The sequence below is a fragment of the Macaca mulatta genome, chromosome 2 (genome assembly GCF_049350105.2).
Source record: "Macaca mulatta isolate MMU2019108-1 chromosome 2, T2T-MMU8v2.0, whole genome shotgun sequence".
NCBI lineage: Eukaryota > Metazoa > Chordata > Mammalia > Primates > Cercopithecidae > Macaca > Macaca mulatta.
In genome coordinates, this window is record NC_133407.1 from 937,084 (window position 1) to 963,830 (window position 26,747).

General features: G+C 41.2%; 1 protein-coding gene across 1 annotated transcript in view; it reads right to left on the reverse strand.

Annotated features, from left to right (window-relative positions):
- Nucleotides 1-26,747, reverse strand: part of LMLN (leishmanolysin like peptidase) — a 79,146-nt gene that overhangs the window by 39,475 nt on the left and 12,924 nt on the right. Inside the window, exons 2-9 of the mRNA XM_015132641.3 lie at nt 25,088-25,185; nt 24,491-24,521; nt 23,347-23,429; nt 22,742-22,859; nt 19,763-19,941; nt 8,282-8,387; nt 6,259-6,353; nt 1,428-1,545 (exon numbers count right to left, since the gene is read on the reverse strand). Coding sequence (XP_014988127.1) covers nt 1,428-1,545; nt 6,259-6,353; nt 8,282-8,387; nt 19,763-19,941; nt 22,742-22,859; nt 23,347-23,429; nt 24,491-24,521; nt 25,088-25,185 — 828 coding nt within the window. The remainder of the gene's footprint in view (nt 1-1,427; nt 1,546-6,258; nt 6,354-8,281; nt 8,388-19,762; nt 19,942-22,741; nt 22,860-23,346; nt 23,430-24,490; nt 24,522-25,087; nt 25,186-26,747) is intronic.

Consider the following 26,747-nt stretch of genomic DNA (forward strand, 5'->3'; position numbering starts at 1 on the left):
CTTTTTTCTTTTCTTTCTTTTTTTTTTTTTTTTTTTGAGACAGGGTCTCACTCTGACCAACATGGTAAAACCCCGTCTCTACTAAAAATACAAAAATTAGCCAGGCTTGGTGGCGGGCGCCTGTAATTCCAGCTACTCGGGAGGCTGAGGCAGGAGAATCACTTGAACCCAGGAGGCAGAGGTTGCAGTGAGCCGAGCTCGTGCCACTGCACTCCAGCCTGGGCGACAAGAGGGAAACTGTCTCAAAAAAAAAAAAAGTTGCTCAGTAGAATAAAACCTTGCTCACTGGGTTCTATCTGTCCTTTAGTTAGAGATTTCCAGAGATGGGAAATAGCCCAAGAGCAGTGCAAAACTTTATAAGTCAGAGAGCTGTACAAAGTCAAGGAAAAGGGGAAAGGAGAATAGCCATGGTACCCAAATATTTGGCCCAGATATTCCGGATGTTTCTGTGAAGGTGTTTTCTTGAATGAGAGTAACATTGCAATCAGTGGCCTCTGAAGAAAAGATCACCTTCCATAATGTGGGTAGGCCTCACCCAACCAGGCGAAGGTCGGAGGAGAACAAAGACCCACCTCCCCTGAACAAGAAGTCATTCTGCCTTTGGACTCCAAGGGCAACTCTCCCCTGAGTCTCCAGCCTGCTGGCCTATCCCATCAGATTTGAACTCGCCAAGCTTCCACAGTCATGTGAGCCAAATCCTTGAAAGTCATCTCTTGGCCAAGTGTGGTGACTTATGCCTGTAATCCCAGCACTTTCGGAGGCTGAGGCAGGAGGACTACTTGAGCCCAGGAGATCGAGACCAGCCTGGGCAACATAGTGAGACCTCATCACTACAAAAAAAATAAACAAAATTAGCTGTGCATGGTGTTGCGTGCCTGTAGTCTCAGCCACTTGGGAGGCAGAAGTAGGAGGATCACTTTGGCACAGGAGACAGAGGTTGCAGTGAGCCGAAACCACTACACTCCAGCCTGGGTGACAGAGTGAGCCCCTGTCTCAAAAAAAAAAAAAAAGAAAAAAGAAATCTCTTCCTCCCCTCCTCTCTCATATTCTTTCTCTGTGTATACATACATGATATATACACACATCCTATTGGTTCTGTTTCTCTGGAGAACCTTGACTAACACAGACACCAAAGAAAATGATCAGTCATTATAGAAATAGTACCAGTGGTCCTAAGAGGCATCACAACAGAGAAGGCACTGGCCTAAAGCACTGGGTGGGATAGGCGCCGTGAGAGCCATTGACAAGTTTCCATTTCCGCAGATTTCTCGTGGCCCGTAGCTTTATTGCACAGCCTTTAAATGACTTTTCCTACTATAGGCTCTAAAATATTATAAGTTCTTAAACAATAATGATGAGTAAAGAAAGGACCACAGTAAAGGAAAAGAACAGATGGCTCATGAGACGTGAAGTTTGGTAATACTTACAACAACACGAGGTGTTACCAGGAGATACACGGTGTGACGAACTATCTTATTATCTCGAACATCCCATAATCTCTCCACTTTCCGAACTACTTTATCACTCCATTGATATAATCCAAGACTGTAATTACAGAATTAAAACACAATTATTATTGAAAATTCACCATTTTAAATGTAAAAATATTTACATTTACTGTAAAAAGTCTTTATAAATATCAATATGAAATTAAAATAATTGAGAACCTCCTACGTACCAAGTCCAAGCAAAGTACTTGATAAGTATTTTCCTTTCTACATTTTTTTAAATTTAATTTTTTGGTTGGGTGCAGTGGCTCACACCGTAATCCCAGCACCTCAGCAGGCCGAGGTGGGAAGATTGCTTGAGCCCAGGAGTTTGATACCAGCCTAGGCAACACCAGAAGACCTTGTCTCTACAAAAAATTTAAAAATTAGCTGGGCGCAGTAGTGCAGGCCTGTGGTCCCAGCTACACAGGAGGCTGAGGTCAGAGAATCACTTGAGCCCAGGAGGTTGACGGTGCAGTGAGCCATGTTCGTGCCCCTGCACTCCAGATGCAAGACCTTGTCTCAAAAACAAAATAAATAAAATAAAATAAAATAATCCAGGCATGGTAGTGTATGCCTGTAGTCCCAGGTACTCACGAGGCTGAAGCAAGAGGATCACTTGAGCTCAGGAGTTCAAAGCTGCAGTGAGCTATGTTCATATGGCTACACTCCAGCCTGGGTGACAGAATGAAATCCAGTCCAAAACATTTTTTTCAATTTATTTTTTATTTTTTGTTGAGACAAGGTCTGCTATGTTGCCAAAGCTGGCCTCGAATTCCTGGCCTCAAGCCATCTTTCCACCTCAGCCGTTCAAAGCTCTGGGATTACAGGTGTGAGCCACTGGGCCTAGCCTTGATAAATATTTTCAAATTTCATCTTTTCAACAACCCTATGAGATTTTCATCACTATTCTGCAGATAAAGAGACAAAAGTTCAGGGAGATGAAGTAACTTGTTCAAGTTCACATAGCTAGCACTTGGCTAAGATGACGAATTACTTCCTTTTGACAAGCATACAGGATAAAATGAAAGCAAGTTCACAGATATCCAAGGATATAAGGAAACATAACCAACAAAATGCCATATTAATTTAGTGGGAAAGTAGAATGTATCTAATAACTGTGCTGTGAAGCTGATTATTCATTTAGAAAAAAAAAGGTTAAATCCCTTTTTCACCACATACAAAAATAAATTCCAGAAAGATATAAGCAAAAATGACAGAGTAAAAATCTCTCAAATTTCTCTCCTCTATGAAAGCAATGAGAAAACTACCCAAATTGGTGAAATCAACTTTTTAAACTTTGGAAATTAATCAAAGATTTATAGCAATGCAGAAAGCATTTATTCATGAAAAATGGACGAATCTCTGTAGAAACAGGAACAGTGCAGTGCGTTTCCATGCCCTCTCTCCAGCTTTGGGGCAGCCTTGAAAACCGACAGCCCACACTCATGGTGAAAACCAGTAACCTGACAGCCACTGTAGCAGGCAGAACAGGGTTAATTGGGAAAATGAATTTAAAAACATGCTCTAACTATACATCTACAAGAGATATAGTTTAGACTAAAGAACACAAATAGCTGGAAAGTAAAAGGATAAAAAGATATACTACATAGGCCAGGTGCAGTGGCTCACACCTGTAATCCCAACACTTTGGGAGGCAAATCGCTAGAGGTCAGGAGTATGAGACCAAACCTGGCAAACATGGTGAAATTCCATCTCTACTAAAAACACAAAAATTAGCCAGGTGTGGTGGCACATGCCTATAATCCCAGCTACTCAGGAGGCTGAGGCAGGAGAATCGCTTGAACCTGGGAAGTGGAGGTTGCAGTGAGCCGAGATCACGCCGCTGCACTCCAGCCTGGGTAACAGAGTGAGACTCCGTCTCAAAAAATAATAATAAAATAAATTTAAAATAAAAATAAAAAACTAGATGAGCATGGTGGCACACTCCCGTAGTCCCAGCTACTCAGGAGGCTGAGGTGGGAAGATCACCTGAGCCTGGGAAGATCAACACTGCAGTAAGCCATGATTGTGATTGTGCCACTGCACTGAGCCGGGGCAACAGAGTGAGACCCTCCCTGCCTCAAAAAAAAAAAAAAGGTTAAATCCAGCATAAAGATATAACAATTATAAACATATATGCACCTTACAAAAGAATCCCAAAATACATAAATCAAAAAAATTTTCAAATGCATTGAAGCTATAAATGTAAATAAATCAAATAATAATGTACTGGAATAAATTTAGGAGAATATTTTTACAATCTTTTGAGGCCTTAAGCAACAAAGAAAAAAACATCTGGGTACAGTGGCACATGACTGTAGTCCAAGCTGCTTGAGAGACTGAGGCAGGAAGCTTGCCTGAGCCCAGGAGTTCGAGACCAGCCTGGGCAATATAGTGAGACTCTATCTCAAAAAAAGAAAAAAAAAAGATAAATTTAATGATAAAAAACTTAAAAACTTTTCTATACATGGCAAAAGTATGATAAATGAAGTAAAAAAATAAACAACCAGGAGAAATATTTATAATAAGCATGTAAAAGGAGTAATATCTCTAATTTATAAAGAACTTCTACAACGTGATTAGAAAGGGAAAATTAACCTAAAAGACTGGACAAGGAAAATAAATAGGCAGTGTACAAAGAGAAAATGCCAATGGCTAAAACCACACTATAGTCCTGGAAATACAACAATGAGATACCATCTTTTAATCCATCAAATTGGGCTTAAAAAATAAAAAAGATCTATAATATCCAATACTGATAAAGTGGTAACAAGAGCACTCATACACATCTGGTGGGAATGTGCTTTGCTATACCTTTTTTAAAAAAAAATGTAACATGGCAGTTTCTATTAAAATTTATAGTGTAAACAGATTTTAAATCGGCAATCCCAGTTTGGGAAATCTATCCTGCATACATAAAAGCACTGCTACAAAAGTAACATATTTATCTATTATAGAAAATTACAATGGACATCAATTTTTATTTTTCCCTGTAACCTAAGTCATTTTTTTTTCTGGCTTATTCCCTAGACTACTTCTACCATTTTCCCTATAAATTTCTCATTCTCAGCAAAACAACAGAAAACATAAAGATGGTTTTCTTTTCCAATACTGTTTCATAAAAATTTCAAACATAGGCCAGGTGTGGTGGCTCATGCCTGTAATCCCAGCACTTTGGGAGGCTGAGGCAGGCGAATCACCTGAGGTCAGCGGATCACCTGAGGTCAGGAGTTTGAGACCAGCCTGGCCAACATGGTGAAACCTGTCTCTACTAAAAATACAAAAGTTAACCAGGCGAGGTGGTAGGCGCCTGTAATCCAAGCTACTGGGGAGGCTGAGGCAGGAGAATGGCGTGTACCCAGGAGGCGGAGCTTGCAGTGAGCAGAGATCGCGCCACAGCATTCCAGCCTGGGCGACAGAGCAGACTTTCAAATAAAAGTCTGTCTCTTTTATTTGAGACAGACTCTGTCTCAAATAAAAAAAAAAATTCAAACATGCAAAACATTAAAAGAATTGTTTAATAAACACCCTTATAATCAATAACCAGCTCACCTAGATTCTGTAATTAACATTTTGTTGTATTTGTTATCACGTATCTGTTCATGTACCCATGCCTTAGAGAAATTATTTTTAATTCCTGTTTTTCCATGGCAAGGCAATGTTTACACATAAGCAGTGAACAAAGCCAGCCAGAAAATAAACAGCTTTGGCCGGGCGCGGTGGCTCAAGCCTGTAATTCCAGCACTTTGGGAGGCCGAGACGGGCGGATCACGAGGTCAAGAGATCGAGACCATCCTGGCCAACACGGTGAAACCCCGTCTCTACTAAAATACAAAAAACTAGCCGGGCGCGGTGGCTGTGCCTGTAGTCCCAGCTACTCGGGAGGCTGAGGCAGGAGAATGGCGTGAACCCGGGAGGCGGAGCTTGCAGTGAGCCGAGATCTGGCCACTGCGCTCCAGCCTAGGCGACAGAGGGAGACTCCGTCTCAAAAAATAAAAAATAAAATAAACAGCTTTTACCTTATTAATCACTCCAATCTCTCTTTACCATTCATACTTCAAGATTAACAGTTTCCCCAAATACAGTTAAAGCCAAATCCAATTCTTTACATCTGTAACAACTGAACGTCTTACTCCATTATCTTCATTTTTACTGGAAGGCTTCTCTTTTTTTTCCTTGAGACAGTCTTGCTCTGTCACCCAGGCTGGAGTGCAGATGCATGATCACAGCACACAGCAGCCTCAACCTCCTGAGCTCAACTGATCCTTCTATCTCAGCACCCCAAGTAGCTGGGACCACAGGCGCATGCAACCATGCCCGGCTAATTTTTGTATTTTTTTGTAGAGACAGGGTTTTGCCATGCTGCCCAGCAGGTTTTGAACTCATGGGCTCAAGCAATCAGCCCACCTTGGCCTCCCAAAGTGCTGGGATTACAGCCATGAGTCATTGTGCCTGGCTGGAAGGTATGATGCTTTTGAGGAATATCCTCAATGCAAGCAGGCACTGCAAATTATCAGCTTAAGAATGGTCCTTGTGTGTGGGTATCTCTCTCCTCCTTACTTACACCATTATGTAATATTGCCTATCTCACAAGTTATGTTTTCCATAAAATGGCCTCTTATATCCTATGTTGTTTTAATATCTACAATTTCCTTAGGTTTGCCATGAAGACATTATTATTTATGGCATCTAATATGCTGTGATTCTCAGATTCTAGTCTTAGCACCCTCCTAAAAGAGGAAAGCAAGAACAACAACAACAAAAATACCTATAATTAAAAGGTGGGAGGCCGTCCGCAAATCTTGAAGTGAGAGGATTTCCATCTTTGTCATGGTAGAATGCAAACAGCCCAGCAGAGAAACCCTATAAGAAAAAGTTTAAAATGTCTTCAAGTGAAAAATGTCAAGGCTGATTACAGGCCTGAGATCAAAGGAGAGCACTGATACTAACTGGTTCATAGAAGCCCCACACTAGTGCTTCCGTAGGAATTTCTCATACGTTGGAATTGAACAACAATTTAGTGTTCCATATTTATAAATTTTAAATTCTAATTACTTGAGGTAAATATTTCTAACGAGAAATTTTCTTTTTTTTTTTTTTTGAGACGGAGTCTCGCTCTATGGCCCAGGCTGGAGTGCAGTGGCCGGATCTCGGCTCACTGCAAGCTCCGCCTCCCGGGTTCAGGCCATTCTCCTGCCTCAGCCTCCCGAGTAGCTGGGACTACAGGCGCCCGCCACCTCGCCCGGCTAGTTTTTCGTGTTTTTTAGTAGAGACGGGGTTTCACTGTATTAGCCAGGATGGTCTCGATCTCCCGACCTCGTGATCCACCCGTCTCGGCCTCCCAAAGTGCTGGGATTACAGGCTTGAGCCACCGCACCCGGCCTCTAACGAGAAATTTTCTAAAACACATTATATATTTTACATTTATATTCAGTATAAATACTATAAACATCAATTACTGTCCTATAATTATATTTCCAGGCACCATTAGAGTTTTAAAACCATAAAGAGCAGCAACTGCTGTGTTTTTAATTCCTGTCTGCTGTGTGGGTGTGTGTGTGCGTACATTATGAAATGGTTCTCAAAGTCAGTCTGCATTTTAAAGTTATTTTGGCCTTCTTATATATATAGAAGAATCCTCCCAAAGCGCTAGGATTACAGGCGAGAGCCACTGCGCCCGGCCCTTCTTCCTTTTTTGAGAAGGTATCAGCTATCAGGTGTCAATTCCGAACAAGAGCTGGACCAGAGCTGAAAAGATGGAAGCAGCACACTGAGATGCATGGCCAAGACTGACACTTGCCTACAACAGATAAATTTAATTAAAAATTACTAGGAAGATAAACATTCGTATGTGTTCAAATATACATGTAAAAAAGTATTTAGCTGACTATTTCCTTTCCTTTAATTTGAGGAAGTGGTAGTCATTACTACTGCCTCCCTATAAGGATATTCACACGGTTATCAGCAGCAGCAGCCGAAGGGCCAGGCGCAGTGGCTCACGCCTGTAATCCCAGCACTTTGGGAGGCTGAGGTGGGGGGATCACTTGAGCCCAGGAGTTCAAGACCTGCCTGGGCAACATGGCGAGACCCCATCTCTACTAAAAATACAAAAATTAGCAGGGCATGGTGGTGCGTGCCTGTGGTCCCAGCTACTCTGGAGGCTGAGGTGGGAGGATCATTTGAGCACAGGAGTTTGAGACCAGCCTGGGCAACATAGCGAGACCTTATCTCTACCACAAAAAAAAAAAAAAAAAAAAAAAAAAATTAGCCGAGTGTAGTGCACATCTGCAGTCTTAGCTACTTGGGAGGCTGAGGTGGGATCACTTGAGCCCAGAAGGTTGAGGCTACAGTGGGCCATGATGGGGTCTTAAAAAACAAACAAAAAACGGTGGCAGCAGCCCAGGGCTCTGCCATATCTATATACTTTCATAGGCCTTTCAGTATCGTTAATTCTTCAATCTTAGAATTTTAAAAGAGGAAAAAGCTTTATAAATCTTTCTGTTTGTTTGTTTGATACAAGGTCTGCCTCTATCAACAGGCTGGAGTGCAGTGGCACAATCTTGGCTCACTGCAACCTCAAGCTCCCTGGGCTCAAGCCATCCTCCCACCTCAGCCTCCCAAGTAGCTGGTACCACAGGTGTACACCACCATGCCCTGCTAATTTTTGTATTTTTATTGAACATGAACCTAGGAATCTACATCATCCTAAAATGGAATATATGTATAAAAATGAGAACATACTAAGCAGAAAATCAGGGCATGAAGGAAAGAACAGTAACGGTAGAATTTACCAGGGCATGAATAACCTCATGTTTCACTGTGGACAGCATCCCAATAAACTCCTGAGGCTGGGTAGAGATCATATTTGGACACAGGTTAGCATATCCTGCTATTGGCCTGTCAAAATAGACATTGAATTTTTAAATTATATTCCAGAACAATATTTATTAACATTTACTTCTCCATCAAATACTGCTCAAGGACAGAAAAATCTTCGCAAAATATCAAATGTAATTTTGTACCTTCACTATCTTTTACTTTTAAGACATGTATCCTCTGCCCTCCTATGGCATGGCAAATCAATACCTGTTTCCACAAAAGGACACAGTTGACTATACTTTAATGCGAATTTTTGAAATATATCAATATAATACCCAAAAAAGAATGAACTGAAAGGCTCAAATTCCAACACTATTTTACTTGCAAAATCCATATTTGACTTCAGCATTTCAGTATATCTATGGGCACAGAGACAAGCAGGTAGAGAGGAAAACAGTTATCAAATGGGGCAATAAGTGAATGGTTCAAGTTGCTGAAAGTCGCTGACCCTTCTTATCTGTTTGCTATTCCCTTTCTCCTGCTCCAACACTGCCTACATTCACATAAATATTTCTACCTTCCCATCGCCTTCTTCCAAATTCTACACCCTTTAGAACCTACACACTTCTGCATCTCTCTCTGTGCCTAGAACCTGAAAGTCCAAAGGCAGACTAGGACTCAAGAGTCCAAAGTAATTCAGTTCCACCATGCGCCTCCCTGTCTTTCCAAAGCTGTGGCCAATGAACATTGCTGATGAACCCCAAGCTCAGTTCTCCTACCACTGTCTTAACATTTTACATAGAAATACCACAAAGCTCATCAAAGTATAACTGCCTATTTACAAAGTACATTTATATTATTTAAATTGTTAAATATTGTATATTTTCTTCATAGGAAATAGCAATAGACTTAGAATTAGAGAAAGTATGAATACAATTCATTTATTTAAAAATTGCCACAGTGACCTCTAAAATACAAAACGGATTTCGCTTCCAGGCTTAAAACCCTTCAGGGGCTTCCTACAGCACTTAGAAGAAAACAATCCTGTCTGCCTGTCCAAGCACCTGTCCCCCAACAGTGTCCACTGAGGGGCTCCTGAAGCAACAGGCGCACATGGCTTCTGCCTTCACGAGCTCTCCCCACATCTCTGTATTTGGCAACAGCCTATCAATGTTCAGCTAACGTTTCACTTTTTCAAAGCGGTCTTCCTTGCTCAATAGATCCACAAGGTGTTTCTCTTTTATTCTCCTCTACGTTACAACACTCTATTTATTTTCTACAAAGTATTTATCGTACTTTGAAATCACATATTTATTTGCAGGAACATTTAATACCTGTCTCCCTCTGCAATCCGTAAGTTCCATGAGGCAGGTACACATCTGTATTTTGTTTACCTCGTCTGTTGGCCACTCAAATATTCACGAAATGAATTAATGCAATATAGCAATTGTGAAGGAAGGTTTCACTTTCTTGAAAAAGAAGAACTTAAGGCCAGGCGCAGTGGCTCATGACTGTCATTCCAGCACTTTGGGAGGCCAAGGCAGGTGGATCACCAGAGGTCAGGAGTTCAAGACCAGCCTGACCAACATGGCAAAACCTTGTCTCTACTAAAAATACAAAAATTAGCCAGGCGGGTGGCGCACACCTGTAGCCTCAGCTACTCAGGGGGCTGAGGCAGGAGAATCACTTGAACTCAGGAGGCAGAGCTTGCAGTGAGCTGAGATTACGCCACTGCACACCAGCCTGGGCAACAGAGCGAGACACCGTCTCAAAAAAAAAAAAAAAACAAAAACCTGAAGATACTGCTTTTTCTTCTAACAAATCTAGGAGAAGTTCGTATAACTAATTCATATGTATCAAAGGACCATTGCTGAGGTGTTAAACATCCATCTATCAGTCAAAACACGAGCTGAGGCCAGGCACAGTGGCTCACACCTGTAATCCTAACACTCTGGGAGGCCGAGGCAGGCAGATCACCTGAGGTCAGGGGTTCAAGACCAGCCTGGCCAACTTAGTGAAACCCCTGTCTCTATTAAAAATACAAAAATTAGTTGGGTGCAGTGGCACACACTTGTAGTCCTAAATACTTGGGAAGCTGAGGCAGGAGAATCACTTGAACCCAGAAGGCAGAGGTTGCAGTGGGCCAAGATCCTGCCATTGCACTCCAGCCTGGGTGACAGAGCAAGACTCTGTCACAAAAAAAAAAAAGAAAAAAAAAGACTAGCTGACTCCCTTTGAAGTCAGCTAATCTCAAATCTAATCTCACCTAGATTTGAGAATGTTACATACAACCTATTCTGAGACATATGGCAATTCCTGCTGCCTTTAATTGACTTGTCTGGTGTGTGACAGGCAATCTTCTGCATATATAACTTTTCATTTCAAAGCTGGGCTGCTTCATGGGAAAGTTTTTGAAATCTTTTGTAAATAAAGAGAACTCTGAATTTCTAAGTGATATTTAGCTAAGTGAATTACATATAACAAATGATACGACAATTAGATGAATAGTCATTATTAACACCTTTCTTAACAGTTTTAGCACATAGGTCCTAAAATTAAAGTTCAAATTGTTTCCTTAGAGTGGTAGTCACCTGCAAAGAAAATTCTCTTGACAGTGGACTTACCATTATTATTATTATTATTATTATTATTATTGTTTTTTGGACACAGGGTCTGGCTCTGTGGCCCAGGCTGGAGTACAGTGGCACAATCATAGCTCTCTGCAGCCTCTGCCTCCCAGGCTTACGCAATCCTCCCATCTCAGCCTCCTGAGTAGCTGGGACTACAGGCGCACGCCACCACGCCTGGCTAATTTTTGTGTGTTTTGTAGAGACAGAGTTTCACCATGTTGCCCAGACTGGTCTCAAACTCCTGAGCTCAAGTGATCCACCCGCCTCAGCCTCGCAAAGAGCTGGGATTACAGGTGTGAGCCACTGTGCCCAGCCATTTTGTTTTTTCTTTTTTGTGGGGGACAAGGTTTCGCTCTGTTGCCCAGGCTGGAGTGCAGTGGCATGATCACAGCTCACTGAGCCTCAACTTCTCAGGCTCAAGCAATCCTCCCACCTCAGTCTCCTGATAGCTGGGACCACAGGTGTGTGCCTCCATGCCTGGCCAATTTTATTTTTTGTCAAGATGAGGTCTCACTATGCTGCCCAAGCTGGTCTCAAACTCCTGGGCTGAAGTGATCCTCCCACCTCAGCCTCCCAAAGACCTGGGATTCCAGGTGTTAGCCACCGTACTTGGCTCACTTGACAGTAGACTTTTTCTTTGGAATTTTGGCAAAAACAACAGGCTCAAAATGGAAGAGGAACCGCAGGGAGAAAAGTCAAACGAAGTGCTTCACTTTTCTTTCACTTTGACTAAAAACTTGGGTTATCCCATTAATAACAGTCTAATCACGGCCTCCTAACCACACTCCAAATCCAGGCAGCGTGCTATTCCTGTCTACCAGAGGCAATCTGGCAAATCCAAGATTCCTGTAATCTTAACACTAAAAACAGTTTGCTTTAAAAGTTACCACATTCGATCTTGGAAACTCAGTCCCAGAGGAAAGTTACCTGTCCATGTCTGCTTCCTAAAAACAGTTTGCTTTAAAAGTTCCCACATTCGATCTTGGAAACTCAGTCCCAGAGGAAAGTTACCTGTCCATGTCTGCTTCCTAAAAACAGTTTGCTTTAAAAGTTCCCACATTCGATCTTGGAAACTCAGTCCCAGAGGAAAGTTACCTGTCCATGTCTGCTTCCTAAAAACAGTTTGCTTTAAAAGCTCCCACATTCGATCTTGGAAACTCAGTCCCAGAGGAAAGTTACCTGTCCATGTCTGCTTCCTAAAAACAGTTTGCTTTAAAAGTTCCCACATTCGATCTTGGAAACTCAGTCCCAGAGGAAAGTTACCTGTCCATGTCTGCTTCCTAAAAACAGTTTGCTTTAAAAGTTCCCACATTCGATCTTGGAAACCCAGTCCCAGAGGAAAGTTACCTGTCCATGTCTGCTTCCTAAAAACAGTTTGCTTTAAAAGTTCCCACATTCGATCTTGGAAACTCAGTCCCAGAGGAAAGTTACCTGTCCATGTCTGCTTCCTAAAAACAGTTTGCTTTAAAAGCTCCCACATTCGATCTTGGAAACTCAGTCCCAGAGGAAAGTTACCTGTCCATGTCTGCTTCCTAAAAACAGTTTGCTTTAAAAGTTCCCACATTCGATCTTGGAAACTCAGCCCCAGAGGAAAGTTACCTGTCCATGTCTGCTTCCTAAAAACAGTTTGCTTTAAAAGCTCCCACATTCGATCTCAGAAACTCAGTCCCAGAGGAAAGTTACCTGTCCATGTCTGCTTCCTAAAAACAGTTTGCTTTAAAAGTTCCCACATTCGATCTTGGAAACTCAGCCCCAGAGGAAAGTTACCTGTCCATGTCTGCTTCCTAAAAACAGTTTGCTTTAAAAGCTCCCACATTCGATCTTGGAAACTCAGTCCCAGAGGAAAGTTACCTGTCCATGTCTGCTTCCTAAAAACAGTTTGCTTTAAAAGTTCCCACATTCGATCTTGGAAACTCAGCCTCAGAGGAAAGTTACCTGTCCATGTCTGCTTCCTAAAAACAGTTTGCTTTAAAAGTTCCCACATTCGATCTTGGAAACTCAGCCTCAGAGGAAAGTTACCCGTCCATGTCTGCTTCCTAAAAACAGTTTGCTTTAAAAGTTCCCACATTCGATCTTGGAAACTCAGCCTCAGAGGAAAGTTACCTGTCCATGTCTGCTTCCTAAAAACAGTTTGCTTTAAAAGTTCCCACATTCGATCTCGGAAACTCAGTCCCAGAGGAAAGTTACCTGTCCATGTCTGCTTCCTAAAAACAGTTTGCTTTAAAAGTTCCCACATTCGATCTCGGAAACTCAGTCCCAGAGGAAAGTTACCTGTCCATGTCTGCTTCCTAAAAACAGTTTGCTTTAAAAGTTCCCATATTCGATCTTGGAAACTCAGCCCCAGAGGAAAGTTACCTGTCCATGTCTGCTTCCTAAAAACAGTTTGCTTTAAAAGTTCCCACATTCGATCTCGGAAACTCAGTCCCAGAGGAAAGTTACCTGTCCATGTCTGCTTCCTAAAAACAGTTTGCTTTAAAAGTTCCCACATTCGATCTTGGAAACTCAGCCTCAGAGGAAAGTTACCTGTCCATGTCTGCTTCCTAAAAACAGTTTGCTTTAAAAGCTCCCACATTCGATCTTGGAAACTCAGTCCCAGAGGAAAGTTACCTGTCCATGTCTGCTTCCTAAAAACAGTTTGCTTTAAAAGTTCCCACATTCGATCTTGGAAACTCAGTCCCAGAGGAAAGTTACCTGTCCATGTCTGCTTCCTAAAAACAGTTTGCTTTAAAAGTTCCCACATTCGATCTCGGAAACTCAGTCCCAGAGGAAAGTTACCTGTCCATGTCTGCTTCCTAAAAACAGTTTGCTTTAAAAGTTCCCACATTCGATCTCGGAAACTCAGTCCCAGAGGAAAGTTACCTGTCCATGTCTGCTTCCTAAAAACAGTTTGCTTTAAAAGTTCCCACATTCGATCTCGGAAACTCAGTCCCAGAGGAAAGTTACCTGTCCATGTCTGCTTCCTAAAAACAGTTTGCTTTAAAAGTTCCCACATTCGATCTCGGAAACTCAGTCCCAGAGGAAAGTTACCTGTCCATGTCTGCTTCCTAAAAACAGTTTGCTTTAAAAGTTCCCACATTCGATCTCGGAAACTCAGTCCCAGAGGAAAGTTACCTGTCCATGTCTGCTTCCTAAAAACAGTTTGCTTTAAAAGTTCCCACATTCGATCTCGGAAACTCAGTCCCAGAGGAAAGTTACCTGTCCATGTCTGCTTCCTAAAAACAGTTTGCTTTAAAAGTTCCCACATTCGATCTCGGAAACTCAGCCCCAGAGGAAAGTTACCTGTCCATGTCTGCTTCCTAAAAACAGTTTGCTTTAAAAGTTCCCACATTCGATCTTGGAAACTCAGCCCCAGAGGAAAGTTACCTGTCCATGTCTGCTTCCTAAAAACAGTTTGCTTTAAAAGTTCCCACATTCGATCTTGGAAACTCAGTCCCAGAGGAAAGTTACCTGTCCATGTCTGCTTCCTAAAAACAGTTTGCTTTAAAAGTTCCCACATTCGATCTTGGAAACTCAGCCCCAGAGGAAAGTTACCTGTCCATGTCTGCTTCCTAAAAACAGTTTGCTTTAAAAGTTCCCACATTCGATCTCGGAAACTCAGCCCCAGAGGAAAGTTACCTGTCCATGTCTGCTTCCTAAAAACAGTTTGCTTTAAAAGTTCCCACATTCGATCTTGGAAACTCAGCCCCAGAGGAAAGTTACCTGTCCATGTCTGCTTCCTAAAAACAGTTTGCTTTAAAAGTTCCCACATTCGATCTTGGAAACTCAGTCCCAGAGGAAAGTTACCTGTCCATGTCTGCTTCCTAAAAACAGTTTGCTTTAAAAGTTCCCACATTCGATCTTGGAAACTCAGCCCCAGAGGAAAGTTACCTGTCCATGTCTGCTTCCTAAAAACAGTTTGCTTTAAAAGTTCCCACATTCGATCTCGGAAACTCAGCCCCAGAGGAAAGTTACCTGTCCATGTCTGCTTCCTAAAAACAGTTTGCTTTAAAAGTTCCCACATTCGATCTTGGAAACTCAGCCCCAGAGGAAAGTTACCTGTCCATGTCTGCTTCCTAAAAACAGTTTGCTTTAAAAGTTCCCACATTCGATCTCGGAAACTCAGCCCCAGAGGAAAGTTACCTGTCCATGTCTGCTTCCTAAAAACAGTTTGCTTTAAAAGTTCCCACATTCGATCTTGGAAACTCAGCCCCAGAGGAAAGTTACCTGTCCATGTCTGCTTCCTAAAAACAGTTTGCTTTAAAAGTTCCCACATTCGATCTTGGAAACTCAGTCCCAGAGGAAAGTTACCTGTCCATGTCTGCTTCCTAAAAACAGTTTGCTTTAAAAGTTCCCACATTCGATCTTGGAAACTCAGCCCCAGAGGAAAGTTACCTGTCCATGTCTGCTTCCTAAAAACAGTTTGCTTTAAAAGTTCCCACATTCGATCTCGGAAACTCAGCCCCAGAGGAAAGTTACCTGTCCATGTCTGCTTCCTAAAAACAGTTTGCTTTAAAAGTTCCCACATTCGATCTCGGAAACTCAGCCCCAGAGGAAAGTTACCTGTCCATGTCTGCTTCCTAAAAACAGTTTGCTTTAAAAGTTCCCACATTCGATCTTGGAAACTCAGCCCCAGAGGAAAGTTACCTGTCCATGTCTGCTTCCTAAAAACAGTTTGCTTTAAAAGTTCCCACATTCGATCTCGGAAACTCAGCCCCAGAGGAAAGTTACCTGTCCATGTCTGCTTCCTAAAAACAGTTTGCTTTAAAAGTTCCCACATTCGATCTTGGAAACTCAGCCCCAGAGGAAAGTTACCTGTCCATGTCTGCTTCCTAAAAACAGTTTGCTTTAAAAGTTCCCACATTCGATCTTGGAAACTCAGCCTCAGAGGAAAGTTACCTGTCCATGTCTGCTTCCTAAAAACAGTTTGCTTTAAAAGCTCCCACATTCGATCTTGGAAACTCAGTCCCAGAGGAAAGTTACCTGTCCATGTCTGCTTCCTAAAAACAGTTTGCTTTAAAAGTTCCCACATTCGATCTTGGAAACTCAGTCCCAGAGGAAAGTTACCTGTCCATGTCTGCTTCCTAAAAACAGTTTGCTTTAAAAGTTCCCACATTCGATCTCGGAAACTCAGTCCCAGAGGAAAGTTACCTGTCCATGTCTGCTTCCTAAAAACAGTTTGCTTTAAAAGTTCCCACATTCGATCTCGGAAACTCAGTCCCAGAGGAAAGTTACCTGTCCATGTCTGCTTCCTAAAAACAGTTTGCTTTAAAAGTTCCCACATTCGATCTCGGAAACTCAGTCCCAGAGGAAAGTTACCTGTCCATGTCTGCTTCCTAAAAACAGTTTGCTTTAAAAGTTCCCACATTCGATCTCGGAAACTCAGTCCCAGAGGAAAGTTACCTGTCCATGTCTGCTTCCTAAAAACAGTTTGCTTTAAAAGTTCCCACATTCGATCTCGGAAACTCAGTCCCAGAGGAAAGTTACCTGTCCATGTCTGCTTCCTAAAAACAGTTTGCTTTAAAAGTTCCCACATTCGATCTCGGAAACTCAGTCCCAGAGGAAAGTTACCTGTCCATGTCTGCTTCCTAAAAACAGTTTGCTTTAAAAGTTCCCACATTCGATCTCGGAAACTCAGCCCCAGAGGAAAGTTACCTGTCCATGTCTGCTTCCTAAAAACAGTTTGCTTTAAAAGTTCCCACATTCGATCTTGGAAACTCAGCCCCAGAGGAAAGTTACCTGTCCATGTCTGCTTCCTAAAAACAGTTTGCTTTAAAAGTTCCCACATTCGATCTTGGAAACTCAGTCCCAGAGGAAAGTTACCTGTCCATGTCTGCTTCCTAAAAACAGTTTGCTTTAAAAGTTCCCACATTCGATCTTGGAAACTCAGCCCCAGAGGAAAGTTACCTGTCCATGTCTGCTTCCTAAAAACAGTTTGCTTTAAAAGTTCCCACATTCGATCTCGGAAACTCAGCCCCAGAGGAAAGTTACCTGTCCATGTCTGCTTCCTAAAAACAGTTTGCTTTAAAAGTTCCCACATTCGATCTTGGAAACTCAGCCCCAGAGGAAAGTTACCTGTCCATGTCTGCTTCCTAAAAACAGTTTGCTTTAAAAGTTCCCACATTCGATCTTGGAAACTCAGTCCCAGAGGAAAGTTACCTGTCCATGTCTGCTTCCTAAAAACAGTTTGCTTTAAAAGTTCCCACATTCGATCTTGGAAACTCAGCCCCAGAGGAAAGTTACCTGTCCATGTCTGCTTCCTAAAAACAGTTTGCTTTAAAAGTTCCCACATTCGATCTCGGAAACTCAGCCCCAGAGGAAAGTTACCTGTCCATGTCTGCTTCCTAAAAACAGTTTGCTTTAAAAGTTCCCACATTCGATCTTGGAAACTCAGCCCCAGAGGAAAGTTACCTGTCCATGTCTGCTTCCTAAAAACAGTTTGCTTTAAAAGTTCCCACATTCGATCTCGGAAACTCAGCCCCAGAGGAAAGTTACCTGTCCATGTCTGCTTCCTAAAAACAGTTTGCTTTAAAAGTTCCCACATTCGATCTTGGAAACTCAGCCCCAGAGGAAAGTTACCTGTCCATGTCTGCTTCCTAAAAACAGTTTGCTTTAAAAGTTCCCACATTCGATCTTGGAAACTCAGTCCCAGAGGAAAGTTACCTGTCCATGTCTGCTTCCTAAAAACAGTTTGCTTTAAAAGTTCCCACATTCGATCTTGGAAACTCAGCCCCAGAGGAAAGTTACCTGTCCATGTCTGCTTCCTAAAAACAGTTTGCTTTAAAAGTTCCCACATTCGATCTCGGAAACTCAGCCCCAGAGGAAAGTTACCTGTCCATGTCTGCTTCCTAAAAACAGTTTGCTTTAAAAGTTCCCACATTCGATCTCGGAAACTCAGCCCCAGAGGAAAGTTACCTGTCCATGTCTGCTTCCTAAAAACAGTTTGCTTTAAAAGTTCCCACATTCGATCTTGGAAACTCAGCCCCAGAGGAAAGTTACCTGTCCATGTCTGCTTCCTAAAAACAGTTTGCTTTAAAAGTTCCCACATTCGATCTCGGAAACTCAGCCCCAGAGGAAAGTTACCTGTCCATGTCTGCTTCCTAAAAACAGTTTGCTTTAAAAGTTCCCACATTCGATCTTGGAAACTCAGCCCCAGAGGAAAGTTACCTGTCCATGTCTGCTTCCTAAAAACAGTTTGCTTTAAAAGTTCCCACATTCGATCTTGGAAACTCAGTCCCAGAGGAAAGTTACCTGTCCATGTCTGCTTCCTAAAAACAGTTTGCTTTAAAAGTTCCCACATTCGATCTTGGAAACTCAGCCCCAGAGGAAAGTTACCTGTCCATGTCTGCTTCCTAAAAACAGTTTGCTTTAAAAGTTCCCACATTCGATCTCGGAAACTCAGCCCCAGAGGAAAGTTACCTGTCCATGTCTGCTTCCTAAAAACAGTTTGCTTTAAAAGTTCCCACATTCGATCTCGGAAACTCAGTCCCAGAGGAAAGTTACCTGTCCATGTCTGCTTCCTAAAAACAGTTTGCTTTAAAAGTTCCCACATTCGATCTCGGAAACTCAGCCCCAGAGGAAAGTTACCTGTCCATGTCTGCTTCCTAAAAACAGTTTGCTTTAAAAGTTCCCACATTCGATCTCGGAAACTCAGTCCCAGAGGAAAGTTACCTGTCCATGTCTGCTTCCTAAAAACAGTTTGCTTTAAAAGTTCCCACATTCGATCTCGGAAACTCAGTCCCAGAGGAAAGTTACCTGTCCATGTCTGCTTCCTAAAAACAGTTTGCTTTAAAAGCTCCCACATTCGATCTCGGAAACTCAGCCCCAGAGGAAAGTTACCTGTCCATGTCTGCTTCCTAAAAACAGTTTGCTTTAAAAGTTCCCACATTCGATCTTGGAAACTCAGCCCCAGAGGAAAGTTACCTGTCCATGTCTGCTTCCTAAAAACAGTTTGCTTTAAAAGTTCCCACATTCGATCTTGGAAACTCAGTCCCAGAGGAAAGTTACCTGTCCATGTCTGCTTCCTAAAAACAGTTTGCTTTAAAAGTTCCCACATTCGATCTTGGAAACTCAGCCCCAGAGGAAAGTTACCTGTCCATGTCTGCTTCCTAAAAACAGTTTGCTTTAAAAGTTCCCACATTCGATCTTGGAAACTCAGTCCCAGAGGAAAGTTACCTGTCCATGTCTGCTTCCTAAAAACAGTTTGCTTTAAAAGCTCCCACATTCGATCTCGGAAACTCAGTCCCAGAGGAAAGTTACCTGTCCATGTCTGCTTCCTAAAAACAGTTTGCTTTAAAAGTTCCCACATTCGATCTTGGAAACTCAGTCCCAGAGGAAAGTTACCTGTCCATGTCTGCTTCCTAAAAACAGTTTGCTTTAAAAGTTCCCACATTCGATCTTGGAAACTCAGCCCCAGAGGAAAGTTACCTGTCCATGTCTGCTTCCTAAAAACAGTTTGCTTTAAAAGTTCCCACATTCGATCTTGGAAACTCAGCCCCAGAGGAAAGTTACCTGTCCATGTCTGCTTCCTAAAAACAGTTTGCTTTAAAAGTTCCCACATTCGATCTTGGAAACCCAGTCCCAGAGGAAAGTTACCTGTCCATGTCTGCTTCCTAAAAACAGTTTGCTTTAAAAGCTCCCACATTCGATCTCGGAAACTCAGCCCCAGAGGAAAGTTACCTGTCCATGTCTGCTTCCTAAAAACAGTTTGCTTTAAAAGTTCCCACATTCGATCTCGGAAACTCAGCCCCAGAGGAAAGTTACCTGTCCATGTCTGCTTCCTAAAAACAGTTTGCTTTAAAAGTTCCCACATTCGATCTTGGAAACTCAGTCCCAGAGGAAAGTTACCTGTCCATGTCTGCTTCCTGCTGACAATAGGCTGCATAAGAGATGATGTTTTCTTGGCTGCACCTCTCAGTGGCCAGAGCACCAACGTAAAGAACAAAGTCTGCGTCTGAGATGCCTTCTTGGTCTGGCACACCCACTGCTCGATGAGGCCACTTACCACCGCGGTAGACCCTGCATTGCTGCACCCACGGGGGACACCAGAAAGCCAGAACAGACACAAAGTTAGATGTAGTGGCATTTAATCTCACAGTAAAATCTACACTATAAACACAGTACAATTTAATCTGTATTATCCCTAAACTTTTATCAAAATCCATACCTCCCTGTCCACTCAATACTTAGCTCTAATTCTGAATTTATTTTACTGAAATGTCCACTTTACATAAAATGATCATAAACCTATAACTTCAATTAAATAATTGGTATTGACAAAGGAAGGCCAACCAAACAGGATGCTGAAAAGACAGAAATATAAAAGGTTTTAAAACTCTGAAACTAGATGAAGGGATTTCCCTAAAAGAAACTTTTTTTTTTTTGCAACTTTCTTTGAATCTATAATTAATTCTAAACTAAATGGTAAAAAAAAATTTATCTAATAGAAATATATTTCCTATTATAATGTAATTCACATCTTGTTAAAAATTCATATAATATAGGGTAGGAGTCATCTCCCCTTGTTTCTAATCTTCCAAGCAAATCTTTTATTATTAAAAACATTTTCTTTTTGAGGCAGAGTCACTCTGTCACTCAGGCTGGAGTGTAGTGACGTGATCTCGGCTCGGCTCCTGCCTCAGCATCCCAAGTAGCTGGGATTACAGGCGCCCACCACCATGCCCAGCTAATTTTTATATTTTTAGTAGAGACAGGGTTTCACCATGTTGGCCAGGCTGGTCTCGAACTCCTGAACTTGTGATCTGCCTGTCTCGGCCTCCCAAAGTGCTGAGATTACAGGCGTGAGCCACCGTGTCTGGCCTAAAATATTTCTTAAATATATATAGACAGGGTCTCACTATATTGACCAGGCTGGTCTCGAACTCCTGGCCTCGAGCAATCCTCCCATCTTGGCCTCCCAAAGTGCAGGGATTAAGGGATTACAGGCATGAGTCATGGCGCCCTGCCCAGCAAATCTTATTTGCCTCTGTAATGGTCACTTTTTTGAAAGCTACTTCTATCAAAATTCCCAAGTAATCATAATCTCCAAATTAGAAACAGAAAAATCAGTAAATTATTATTTTAAGGTGTAAGCAATGCTTGTAGAGAGAGGAAAAAAAACAACAAATTCTCATTTCATTTAATAGAAAATACACATTGTTTATTCTTCCTTCTCTAACACATGCATTTATGATTTTTAAAATCAATTACTTTAGGGAGTGGGAGCTAAGGAAATGCTGGTCAAAGAATACATGTTTATAGTTAGAAGGAATAAGTTCAAGAGATCTATTGTAAAGCACAGTGACTATGGTTAATGACAATATTGCTGTATTCTTATTTATTTGTTTAGTTTACTTTAGTTTTGTTTTGTTTTGAGCCGGAGTCGAAGTCTTGCTCTGTCGCCCAGGCTGGAGTGCAGTGGTGTGACCTGGGCTCACTGCAACCTCTGCCTCCTGGGTTCAAGCTTCTCCTGCCTCAGCCTCCTGAGGAACTGGGTTTACAGGCGCCCGCCACCATGTCCGGCTAATTTTTGTATTTTTAGTAGAGATGGGGTTTCGCCATGTTGGCCAGGCTGGTCTCGAACTCCTGACCTCAGGTGATCCGCCCGCCTCAGCCCCCTCAGTGCTGGGATTACAGGTGGGAGCCATTGTGCCCGACCTTCTAGTTTTTTTTTTTAAGCAATAGCTTAGCTTAGGCATAGTCTGAGATATTCTTATTTATCTATTTATTTTTGAGACAGGGTCTCACTCTGTCACCCAGGTTGGAGTACAGTGAGAAGATCACAGCTCATTGCAACCTCCACATCCCCAGCTCAGGCAATCCTCCCACCACAGCCTCCCAAGTAGCTGGGACTACAGGTGCACACCACCACTCCTGGCTAACTTTTTATATTTTTTGTAGAGACAGGGTTTCACCATGTTGCCAAGGCTGGTCTTAAACTCCTGGAGTGAAGTATTCTGCCTGCCTCGGCCTCCCAAAGTACTAGGACTACAGGTGTAAGTTACTGTGCCCAGCCTAAATTTTTTATTTTTTTGATATAAGTAATATATGTTCAATATGAGAAATCAGAACATCACAAAAATCTCCAGAACTTACAAAAGAAAAACACTTTCCCCAACAATCTCTTAAAGATACGATTAACATTTTTATATGTATCCAGATTTAACATGTGTATACTTCCAGATTGCTTGATAATTTTTTATTGTCTGTGTTTCTATACTTTCAAATAAAATGGACTAACTGTGCATACTGATTTGCAACCTTTTTTTTTCATGTAAGAGCTTAAATATCTTTCCAAGTCAGTACATAGAGATCTCCTTCACTTTTTAACAACTGCAAAGTATTCCACTACATGGTTATACCACACCCTAATAGGCAAAACTAATACCCTAAATAGGCATATTTATAGTTTTGCAAAGAACACCTTTAAACATATATTACATAGCCATTAGTATTTTATGGAATAAACTTCTAGGTTGGCTTGAAGCATACATATTTTTTATCTTAAGAGATGTCAGACTGTCCTTAAAAAACTGAGGTATATGCCTTGCTAAAAGATATTCTGGAAGACAAGACAACGTTCTAAGCTAAACTGACTCAGCAGACCAAGATAAATGGGGCAGGGAGGTCTCTGGGGAGCAGTGAAGAAAGAAAATACCATTCAACTCACTTGAAAGCTAATGAAAGAATAAAATCAGCACATCTGTGATTACTTTTTGTAGACCAAGGAAGCTACTAGACTTTGAACTTGAATCTGTAAAAATTTTGGGACACTCACAAATTCAAAATCTCAAGTGTAAAAGTGCTGCCAAGAGCAGGGCGAAATACCTGGAGATGTTCCTCTGGAACAACAACAGGGCCGCATCTCGTGTGCGCGGCGCACTCCCCGGTGCAGTACCTGTGAGGGTCGTTTTCCTTCCGGAGGTATTGGTTTGTTGCACATTGTCTTCAGTTCATTTGTACATCAAAGTTTAAAGACAAAAAAGAGAATATTTTATAGCAGTTAAAAACATGGTAATCAACTGGTAGCTGCTATATTACTTCATTAATAATGTTACTATTTTAGTTAGGAAAGTAGTTAAGAAAGAATTCGGGTTCTATAGGAAATCCTCTTGATTTGTGTTTTTAAACACCCAAATACTTCATAAAGCCAACACTGTATACACATGAACGAGGGGAAAAGGTGATCTGGAGAACAGAGGACAACTACACCCAGAAAAAATGCAGTAGACCATCTCACAATGAAAGGTCAGGGAAAGAATGATTATCCAGCAGGCACTTTTTTTATTCTTTTTAAATACCTTGCAGTTTGGTCTCTAAGAACAAGCATAATAAAGTTATAGTATAAGTTTCATACCTTGTCATATTCATAGATAGGGAGAGGCAGAGTACTAAATGGCTGAAGAAAACCATCTGTGTTGAATGTGGCATACCTGCTAAGTAAGATGGTGCCCGCAGGTCGACGGACCTGAAAAGTCTTCTCTAAATAAGAAATAGCTTGTGGGAAAAGCTTGTTCTAAATAAAAGTTAAAAAAAGAAACAGAATTATAAGGAAGATATAAATTATATTTTAAACAAGCAAATACAGCATATTAATGAAAAAAGCCTTATAATTCTGGAATACAGATACTAGTCAAGGTTGTATGGTAAGGCGTAGGAAGAGAGGAAGCCTAGGAGGAAAAGAATTTCCCCCGTTTTCTAGTTCAGCTTGGGAAAACAGCACCAGGCAGAAATTTCTTTCCCTAGTCCCACTTAAATAGAAAGCCAGAAAACATTTATCTCAACTGTTTTTAATTTTTAATTAAATATTAACTTCCTTCAATACTACACCTTTAACAAAACTGCAATATATCTCAACTATTAATCTAGATTACTATGAATGATGGACTGACTTAGATGATTCCAACAGTAAGATAGTTTATGTAAAGAAAATCTTACCTTTCATTAAACTCACCAATTTCTGTGGCCCATGGTGAGCTGGCTTTGTGTGTGTGCATGTGTGTGTGCCTGTGTGCGTGCGTGTATATGCGTGGGTGTGTGCGTGTGTGTGCGTGTGTGTGTGCACGTTTGTGTGTGTGCGCGCGTGTGCATGTGTCTGCACGCATGTTTGCGTGTGTGTGCGTGCATGTGCGTGTGCATGCGTGCATGTGCGTGCGTGCGTGCGTGCCTGTGTGCATGTGTGTATGTGTGTGGGTGTGTGTGTCTCCATACGGTTAAAAATCTGATGTGGTTATCAAGTCAATCAATTCTCAGGAAAATAAACATTTCCACCAAAAGAACAGTGTTCTCAATGTGTTTCAAAAATTGTCTTTTTTACCCTATTCTCTGCATGATTTGCTCCCCAAAAACTTGAGAAAGCAAGCAAAAAAACGAGACTGATTAATTTAATGCCAAATACCAACAAAGTTTTCATGAGTGCATCACAAAGACACCTTTTGTGAAATGATAAACACTTTCACTACCAACACCTTTTATTCAGTCACAAGAGTCACGTATATATTTTTCTTCACTGAAGTAGAATTTGCATACAATAAAATTTTAAGTGTCCAATTCAAGTTACGAGTATTTATTACATACCTTTACAAGATTTTTTTTCTCAGGGAGCAACCTGAAAATAATGACATAAAAACATAAGAATTACCTCTCAGAGGCGTAGCACATGTAATCAAGAAACAACCACAAAAATGGGCAACCAGCAGGCCTTGGGGCTGCTCTGCCTATGGAGTAGCCATTCTTTTATTACTTTACTTTTCTAATAACCTTGCTTTCATTTTACTGTATGGATTTGCTTCTAATTCTTTCTCGTGAGAGATCCGAGAACCCTCTCCTGGAGTCTGAGGCGGACCTCTTTCCCGTAACACTAGTACTTATTGAAGAGTACCTTCCAGGTCTGTTACTGTCCACGTCCAAGTAGATCCACATTTGTTCTGTTTAAATTATTCATGATTTACCAGGAAAGGGAGATGGTCAAAGAAAATTATTCATAATGTATAGGCTTTAATCATATCCCATATTTTCATATTTTCAGACTAAAATGCATTTTCAGCTTAATTCTGAAGCTACACTAGTCCTTTTTAAGTTTTATCTATGAATTTTTAAAACTTCAGGTAACAGATGAAAATACATTTAACATTTAGATTAATAGTGAAAAAGGCAATAAAATGGTGTACTTACTCTTCAACACTTTTATCATAAACAGTCTTGATTCTTAAATGCTCATCAACATCTCTCTTGACCACATGATTTGCCTTAAGATGAACTTTATTTATAACCTGAAAAAAGGGAACAGATTTGAAAACTTTTTAAGACATAGAGATTAACCCATTGCGATCCAAACTTAAAATTAATGAACTAAATTTCAAGTGTAACACCCAGAGAAAAAGTTCCCTGGCCCATATTCCACCGTTTCAGCATTCTTGAACCTCAAAGATCTCCCAAACAAGCACTACCATTTGGAAGGTAAGTACCATAAATTCAAGTCACATGACTAAATCATTATGGATACAGTAGTTGCCAAAAAGTTTTTAGAGTTCTCTGTCACTTATTTGTAGTTTCTTATATAAATTCTAGTTTTGCCAAATTGAGTCTCGAGAAAATGACAGGAAGAGACCAAAAGTATCTTCGATTACTTTAAAAGAGGACAAAAATTTATTTATGAAAGAATTTTTCATTTTGAATTTTTTCTCCAGTTCTCATTTACCATTTACACGATTTTTTCAGGGATGAATAAAAGAAGACAAGAAAGGTCTCCGCAGTATCAACACTTTATGAAACTCTTGATGTACGAAAGAAAAAATTGTGTTAGCTTAACTAAAAGTAAGCTATATACTATCTCATTCATATAATTCCAGCAATGGACAACCACATTTTCATTTTTATACTATTTCTGCAGATTTATACAAGAAAATAAAATTTTATATTTTGTAAAAAACAACTATATGTTTGATCTATTAACATAATATAGTGACAGTCATAGATTTTCACAATACTTATTGCCTGCTCTGCTACAATGGCCTGACACCCTACCTCCAGTCTTTTACTCATTCTATTCCAACCTGTCTCCAGGTAACAGATTATTTTATGGCCCTTAAAAAACCATCAGAGGCCGGGTACGGTGGCTCACGCCTATAATTCCAGCACTTTGGGACTTTGGGAGTCCAAGGCAGGCAGATCACAAGATCAAGAGATCAAGACCATTCTGGCTAACGTGGTGAAACCCCGTCTCTATTAAAAATACAAAAACATTAGCCAGGCGTGGTGACGCGTGCTTGTAGTTGCAGCTACTTGGGAGGCTGAGGCAGGAGAATTGCTAGAACCCGGGAGGTGGAGCTTGCAGTGAGCTGAGATCGCGCCATTGCACTCCAGCCTGGGCGGCAGAGCAATACTCCGTCTCAAAAAAAAAAAAAAAAAAAAAAAAATCAGAAATGTCTGAGCACAGCAAATGGATATGGTACATTTTAGGAACCCATTGCATGAGTAACCTCCCTGCAGATAACACATTACAAAGTCCAGACAAAATATACTGTCTGACAGTATTTGGGGGAGGGAGAAAGACAGGTAGAATCTGGAAGAATCTACCCTTGGAATACAGGAATTATATCTCTGAGATGTGCAAGTCTAACTTTTGTTTGAGAGCACTACCCAATCTGTGCCTCCTGGAGTGGCAGGAGGTCACAGCTTCACTGGCTTGAGGAGCTACAGCAAAATGTTCAGAACTTGTATCACCAGAAAATTAGAAGTTAGAGATGAAATCTTGCAAGAGAAGAAGCCACAGAAGGTACCCCAAAATCTGCATATGAAACCCAGTCAAATATTTGACTGACCACCAAATTCC